Source organism: Triticum dicoccoides, chromosome 1B (genome assembly GCF_002162155.2).
Source record: "Triticum dicoccoides isolate Atlit2015 ecotype Zavitan chromosome 1B, WEW_v2.0, whole genome shotgun sequence".
Classification (NCBI taxonomy): Eukaryota; Viridiplantae; Streptophyta; class Magnoliopsida; order Poales; family Poaceae; genus Triticum; species Triticum dicoccoides.
Window position 1 is genome coordinate 397,296,703 of NC_041381.1, and position 7,334 is coordinate 397,304,036.

The window sequence follows — 7,334 nt, forward strand, 5'->3', positions numbered from 1 at the left end:
TGCGCACACGCACACACACACACACACAAGTCAAAGCATCAAAAAAATCCAGTATAGGCAGGGGCCTCGTGGTATATATAGATACCAGACTTGGAGTAGCATGCACCATGCAGGCAAGGAAGAAGAGCCTTTCCTCTTCATAGCAACAGCATGGTGCTATTTATGAGAGGCATCTCCCCACCCACCAACCACAAGCAGCATCTCCCTGTGTAGCGGTAGTACAGCACAGGGGAAGGGATAAATAGGCAGAAGCTTGAAAAGCCAAGCATCTCGGCACAGCACTGCCTCGCAGCTCAAAAATGAAATTGGTCCTCCACCACAGTTGTAGGTTGTCAGAACAATTCGAGCCAAGGAGGAGGCCGAGGCCGAGGCCACCACTGAAGACAATGGATCCAATGCAGTAGATGGGCAAGGCATTCAAAGCCTGCCGCAGATTAGGCTCACGCAAAAAACAAAAGCCAGCATCCGCATTCACTACCATTCAACAACCAGAGGAGAGATAAGAGATTCGCAGATTGCAATGTAGTAGAAGTACCAATAACACAGTAACAAAACATAAGCCAAATGTTTTACAGACAAGGCGGAGAGAGGAAACAAGTCAATTCCCGAACCAAGAGACCCTTCCGTTGCTAGTGGGAAGGATCACGAATGGTTCGCTCTTGACTCCTCCTCTCCTTCCTTCATCTTCTCTTTTGCATTACAGTCTGCTTTAAACAAGTCTTGGAACAAAGTCTACGACGAATCGCACGCTCAAACTAATTAAGTACTCTCATTATTACAAAATCAAAAGAAGATACCTTCACAGTCTTTGACTTTCTGAGCAGGGGGGAGGAGGGAGAGTAGCAGCAAGAACCGCATGACCAAAATGCCCTGGGAGCTGATTCTGTTGGTGTTGGTTGGTGCAAGTGAGAGCTTGACAAGACCCTTTCTGGTTGGAGATGGATCACGTTGCCTTCCTTCCCAAAATGATCAAAATGCCCCCAGTGGTTTACTCGAGGGTATTTTTGCCATTTTGAGAGGAGCATGGCGGGAAGAGAGGGGTTTTGTTGTTAGTCTTGTGGGCTCCTGTCAAATCCTCCCTTGCATCTGTGTTGCTAACAGGGATGCTTGAGGTGTTAGCAGGTGGCAAAATAATTGGACTTTGGTCTGCGGCGTGTGCTTCCCTCCACTCCCACCCAGCGACTCTTGCTACTGGTCGGAACCTGCAGGCGCCGGCTCAGTCCGGCCACCTCCGGCACCCTTGAGTGCTGTTGTAATCTGGTGAATGGTGTTGCAGATGTGGCTGTTGATTGCAGTGACGCTTGAGAGGTTGAGCTTGGCTGAAGGCACGGCGCTGGCCAGCACCTGCATGCCGACGGTGAGGAGGCAGCCGGCGGCGGGCTCATCTGCATTGCCAGGACTAGTTTCGCCGTTGCTGGTGGTGTCTGAGCTGGTGGCTCCAGGCGAAGGGCTGGTGGCTGGGAAGATGGCGAAGCCCATGGGGAGTAGAGGGATGTAGGAAGGATCCTCCCCGCTCATTGTGACCTGGATGGCATCCACATCCACGGTTGCAAATACCACCAGGCTTCCACCATCAGGGTGGATGCTGCTCTCCTGCAGCAGGAGCTCCACATTCTGTGATGAGTTGCTTGCAGACTGTGATAGAAAGTGGAAGAAATGTCAGCTCTCAACATTTACGAGATGTCAGCATGTTATTAACTGTAAACTGGCAACTTAGTTGATCTTACAAGGAGTACAAAGAAGGAAGTAATCATGGAAAGGCAGTACATCAAATTGCAACATGGAAAGGCAGTACATCAAAACTGATTTAGAACGACTCACTAGACATATAATGTGTACAAGACGCAACATGTATTTCTAAAATTGTCTATTTTCTTTGCATCTAAAAGCTCTTATAGCAAATTAGATGAACTGTGAGCGTAATGCCAGCACATAAACGAATCTAAAAGTTTTTGTACTAGCAAATTACAGTGATGCATGTGACCAGCCTGTGCCTAGACCGCACAAATATCATTTAATGTGGTACCTTGAGCAGCCAGTGTTAATTTATTGTCCTTGGTATTGGTAGGAAACGTTAAGTTATTTGAACCACTATCAAAATGTTGGTATTGGTAGTAAACAGTAAGTTACTAGAAGCACTATCAAAATGAATAGCAGTTACTGCAGTAATTCAGTACAAATGAGCTATTGAAAAACTCTTGCTAAATTTTTTGGCATTTTTGCTGTAGAAAGCATTAAAACATCATATACTTTCCTCTACATGGTCAGTATGATTTAGGAGGTGATAAATTGTGATTATACTCGTTTGGCATAGATACTAAGTACACTTGAAGTTCTAGTTACCAAAGAAAGAGTTACATTATTGAGTGTCCCCAAAGGAGCGAATTTGTGGCCTCTTGGTGTACACGGCTTTTTATTCAAGTACAAAGGAAATCCAGCATTCAGAACATGTGACGACCGGAAAGAGTACTTACATTTATGCGAAGAAGAGAAATGCAGTTCCTTGGGTGTGATCCATTTGCAATATGTGCCACCTCATGAAGTGAGCCCCCAGTTGACAAAATCTCAAGCTGCAAAAGCATGACACGCATCACGGAACTGATAAAAACTAAATAATTTTTTGGAATAAAGAAGATAACCAAAACTAACAACGATTACAACATTTGAGAAGGTAATATAGACCATCGCTACCTGACAGCGCTGTTGCTCGTCTGCAAGAAGCTCAAACACCTGTTGATGGCTGAAAGGAAGCCAGCTTGTGGAGACCGCAGTGAGGATGACACCGCTGGGCTGCCCTGGCTCAGTATTCTTCCTTGTTGTAATCCGGACTGTGTCTTCAGTAGAATCAGATAGCGCCGTCCAAGACTGGCTCCCAGATGCACTTATGTTAGCACAGAAGGCGGTGATCATCCTTTGAGACAGCTTCATCATATTTGTCCTCGCCTCAGGGGTGCGGATAACTGGGATTAGGATATAGAAATCAATACGATTAGGCTCTTGTGAAGATGGATAAATATCGATAAAACCCAGCACATAACTGATAAAAGTGGTAAGTACAACCAGTGTAAAGATCCCAAGAGAATGGCTGAAATTGCAGCACTCGAGTATAAACAAGTAAACGACCATGTACACATATATTGCTACGATCTTCCTTCCAAATAATACGATGATGACACATAAAAGGACATGTAGTTTTAAAGAAGCAACTAAGCACTGGCCCTCTGAGGCAAAACGTCGAACACTTGACAGGCGGGCAGGCAAGAACCATCACAGTACTCCACAAAACCAAGCATAGAAATACATGGCGAAATCGACCGGTTTAGGGATATCTAGACTCGGCATCTCAATTCACAAGCAGGATGAACATCAATCGGATGAAATGCAAGCAGCAGAGTGAAGGCATGCCGTGCGATGCGATCGACGCGGTGCAGGGTGGTCCTTACCTCCTTGGTCAGCGATGCTGCGGGCGAGCTCGCTGGCGAGGCGCTCGCACTGGCGCTGGAGGACGGAGACCCACCTGGTGGCCCCGAACGCGGCGCCGCCGGCGACGTGGTCCTTGAAAACCGGCTGCAGGGGCTTCTCCTCCCCCACCACCTCCATGTGCTCCACCCACACCACCTGCGTCAATCCACGTGTCAGAGCTCAGTCCATGCATGTCATGCCACGTCACACATGCAAGATGCATGCATTGGGCCTTTGGGGGGAGGCGGTGCGTACCCTGGAGTAGCCATTGGGGGCGTCCTGGATGATGCAGCCGGAGGGCCGCCGGCGGCACCGGACCAGCGAGCTGGTCTGCTGCTGCTGCTGCTGCAGAAGCTCCTCCTGGAAGCCGTCCGCTGGGAAGTCGACGATGGACCAGGTGCCCTCGTCGGCGTTGTGCACGCAGTACCGGAAGAAGACCACCTCTCGCACCGGCACTAGAGGAGACAGGAACTGCATCTCCGCTTGCATCTGCATGCGTACGTTCATCAGCGAACCAATCAACTTCTAAATCGATCGATGCATGCATCTACTCCTGAATCGATGTGGTAGTAAATGGGGTGGTTACCAAGATGAGAGATCCACTGCTGAGATGGCCAGAAGCAGCGCCATGGTGTATGACCTGAATGGTCCTTGCCTTGCACACGATCGAAGGGAACAGCTCCATCCACTTGTTCTGCACGCATGCGCGGGTGATCTCAAGTTAATCAGACGTACGTGCGCAATGGAAGAAAATGAAGTAATTTGATCAAGATGGAAGTTGATGAACTGTACTCACCGCGTCGAGGAAGGCGTCGACCAATGTGATGCTGTTCATGATGACGACGGCACTGTCGCGCGTCCCTTCAGTCCTGGCCGCGTGGGCGACGTCAGCCTGTTGCTGCTTCCCGGAGTCGATGGGCCAGCTGAGCATCCGCGCATGCTCCTCGGCGTCCATGACCTCGCCGGACGAGGGACCGGCGCCGCGGCGGCGCGCCCAGAGCTGCTCGCTGGTGCGACACATCTTGATGAGGTGGTCGGCGGCCGTTGATGCGAGCTCCATCACCAGCTGTTTGTCCTGGTCCTGGACGACAACGGGCGTCATTGGGCCCTGCAAGTATGACGCCGTCGCCGCGATGCCGTGCCCGCCGCTGGCCATCTGTTGCGGCAAGGCCATGAGGTCCATGGCGCCGTGCTGCTGCTCGGCGCAGTCGGCGAAGTGCCGGGAGTACACGTTCATGTCGAGGTCCAGGGGCGGCATGAGCACCGGCGGCGGCGCCGACATGCAGCTCAGCGCTGAAGCCGACGACATGCCAGGCTGGCGCCCGCCACCGTACCTGCTGGCGATGCACGCCAAGCGGTCCAGCTGCAACCATCCGACGCGCAAAACACGTACGTACACCATTAGCCCGTGTGAAGAACAACTCGATGTAGTACATTACAGTAACACTAGCAGGCATTAATTAGCTAGGGTTTAAGCAAGTGGCAAAAACGTACGCACCTCGTCTTTGAGGCGTGCGTTCTCGATGCGGAGGTTCTGCTCCTCGTAGGACATATCACCAATGACGGCGGCGTGGCCGCAGCTGGGGCAGACGACGTTGCGGATGGCAGCCTGGAGGCGGTAGTTGTCTGTCTTGAGTGACTCATTCTCGGCGCGGAGGATGACGTTGTCGGCGCGGTCCTGCTGCGCCTTCATCTGCGTGCGCCGGTTCTGGAACCAGAACTTGACCTGCCGGGGCTTCAGCCCCAGCTCCTGGCTCAGCTTCAGCCGCTGCTTGTCGTCCGGGTGCGGGCACTCCTTGAACAGCCTGCATGAAAGCATCCATACGCGCGCATCAGTCATATTACTAATTCAGGAAGATTTTCATCATTAAGATCGAGGTTTGGTTCTTATTTCTTACGCCTCCATCTGCTGGATCTGGTGCGCAGTGTGGCGATGGTAGCGCTTCTTCTTCCCGTTGCCGTTCGACGCCGCCGCGGCCGCCGACGAGGAGGGGTGGTGCTCGGCGCCTGCACCGTCCGGCTCGCTGTGCTGCGGCTTCTGGTCCCTGTCGTCGTCGACGTCGACGAAGCTGAGCAGACCGTCCAGGTGGCCGCTGCCGGAGCCGCCGCTGAGCTCCATCTCCATGTCTAGGTCCAACTCCTCGTCCTTTGCCATGTGAAGCCCGCCCATGACGCCCTCCTCTTTCTGAGAAGACAGCCCAGCAGCAAAAAGAAACACATTTATTAATTTTCTTCGCATGCATATGCAGGCAACAGACAAGATGAAGACGAAGGCGAAGCACTTACGGGTATCAAGTTGGTGGAGAAGTGGTGATGAAAGGGCATGGCGGAAGAGTTAGACATGAAGCCGGCGAGCGCGCCCGGGTTGGGCATGAGCGGCGAGGCGAAGAGCGCATCGGCGGAGGAGCCGCCCGCGGCCATGGCCGCCATGGACGAGAGAACCTGGCAGTCCCCAAACATGGTTCTTCTTCCTTAACTCCTCGACCGACCGACCGACCGACCAAGGAGAAGGAAGGAGGAGCACCTGGCTGCAGCGACCTGCAGTGGTTCACCGTAAGATGGAGTAAAAACCAAGGTGAGGACGAAGCATGGTAGAGATGGAGAGGGCGGTGGTACAGGGCGGAGGGGGAAGAAGATTTAGCGGGGGGAGTAGTAAAGGGAAAGATTTGGAGGAGGAAGAGGAGGAATAGATGGGTGGGTGAAAGCGGAGGGGCGAGGGACAAGGAGAAGTAAATGGCGGTAGTAAATACCCTGTCGGTTGTTCTGTGCCTCGCCTGAGCGCCTGTCTCCCCTCCCCAGCCCGGCCCCGGCAGTCCCTCGAGGTCGGAGGTCGACGGAGACGGGGAAGATGAACTCGGCTCGATCTCTCCTCCCTCGCTCGCCTTTATTCTCGCGACGCAGCAGGAGAGGAGAGGAGTGAGCGGAGCGGAGGTGGGAGGGGAGGGCACACTGTCCGCTACGACTCCACGCCCCCTCTTGCTTTGACCTAATAGCAAAGAACAAACGCAGTGACGGGAGCGGGCCAGCTGGCCAGTCTCACTGACAGTGCAGCCCCAGCGTTGAAACCGCGTGGCAGCGACCCTGCGCCAGAGCGTGCCTCGGGGAGACGCCCGTGACGTGAGTGACCAATGAAACGATTCCCACGCCGGGGCGGGGCCCGCGGGCCAGGAGAGGCGGAGGCGTGAAAAAATGGAAAAAGGAAAGCCGAATATAGGGGATTTAATGCGGGTAATTACGGGCCGGATTACAGCGGGGGGCGAGGAGTAAATGCCCGCCTTAACTGCGCACAGTAACGGACGCGCGAGCGCGCGGGCTGGGCCGGCGCCGTGAACCCGCCCGTCTTTCCGTCCCACCGCCTCGCCTGAGCACAGTAACGGACGGACTGACTCGCCGCGCTCTCGTCGTCGTCGTTCTGACGGAGAGAGAGGTCAACACGTCTCCTCCCCGCCCCCGCTTCCCGCGTGCGTTACGGATAGGCCAAGGCCGAGCCGCGCGCTCTCGCCCTCCGGTCCGTCCGTCCGTCCGATGACGGCGGATCCGTCCATGGGGAGGCTGCCGCGTTACGGCGCGCCTCGGGCATGGCGCCCATGTGTCGTGTTCACGTACTCCTGCTGTGCTGCGTGCATGCCCGGCCCGCAGTGGTCGACGTACGTTACTGTTGCGCGCGGTAACGTACGCGTACGCGCGGGTGGCGAGCAAAAAAGGTTTTTGCATGCGTTCTCGTCACAGTTAATGCTGGCCGGCGTACCGCCCGGGCGCTGCTGCTCGGCAATCGCCGCGATCTTCTCTCGACCGTGCGATCTGTCCGGATCGCCGTATGCTACACAGTTCTTCTTCTTCCTCATGCACGCATATCGCCAAGAGACGGTTTG

General features: G+C 54.1%; 1 protein-coding gene across 1 annotated transcript; it reads right to left on the reverse strand.

Annotated features, from left to right (window-relative positions):
- Positions 1-1,021: 1,021 nt before the first annotated feature.
- On the reverse strand, positions 1,022-6,411 carry LOC119337430 (homeobox-leucine zipper protein ROC3-like). Its single transcript, XM_037609573.1, has 11 exons — positions 6,213-6,411; positions 5,749-6,000; positions 5,361-5,647; positions 4,961-5,267; positions 4,259-4,825; positions 4,049-4,156; positions 3,718-3,951; positions 3,444-3,618; positions 2,692-2,960; positions 2,475-2,570; positions 1,022-1,635 (listed from the first exon to the last, which is right to left on the reverse strand). The coding sequence occupies exons 2-11, from the start codon at positions 5,920-5,922 to the stop codon at positions 1,189-1,191; spliced, it is 2,664 nt and encodes an 887-aa protein (XP_037465470.1). The 5' UTR covers positions 5,923-6,000; positions 6,213-6,411; the 3' UTR covers positions 1,022-1,188.
- Between the last annotated feature and the right edge of the window lie 923 nt (positions 6,412-7,334).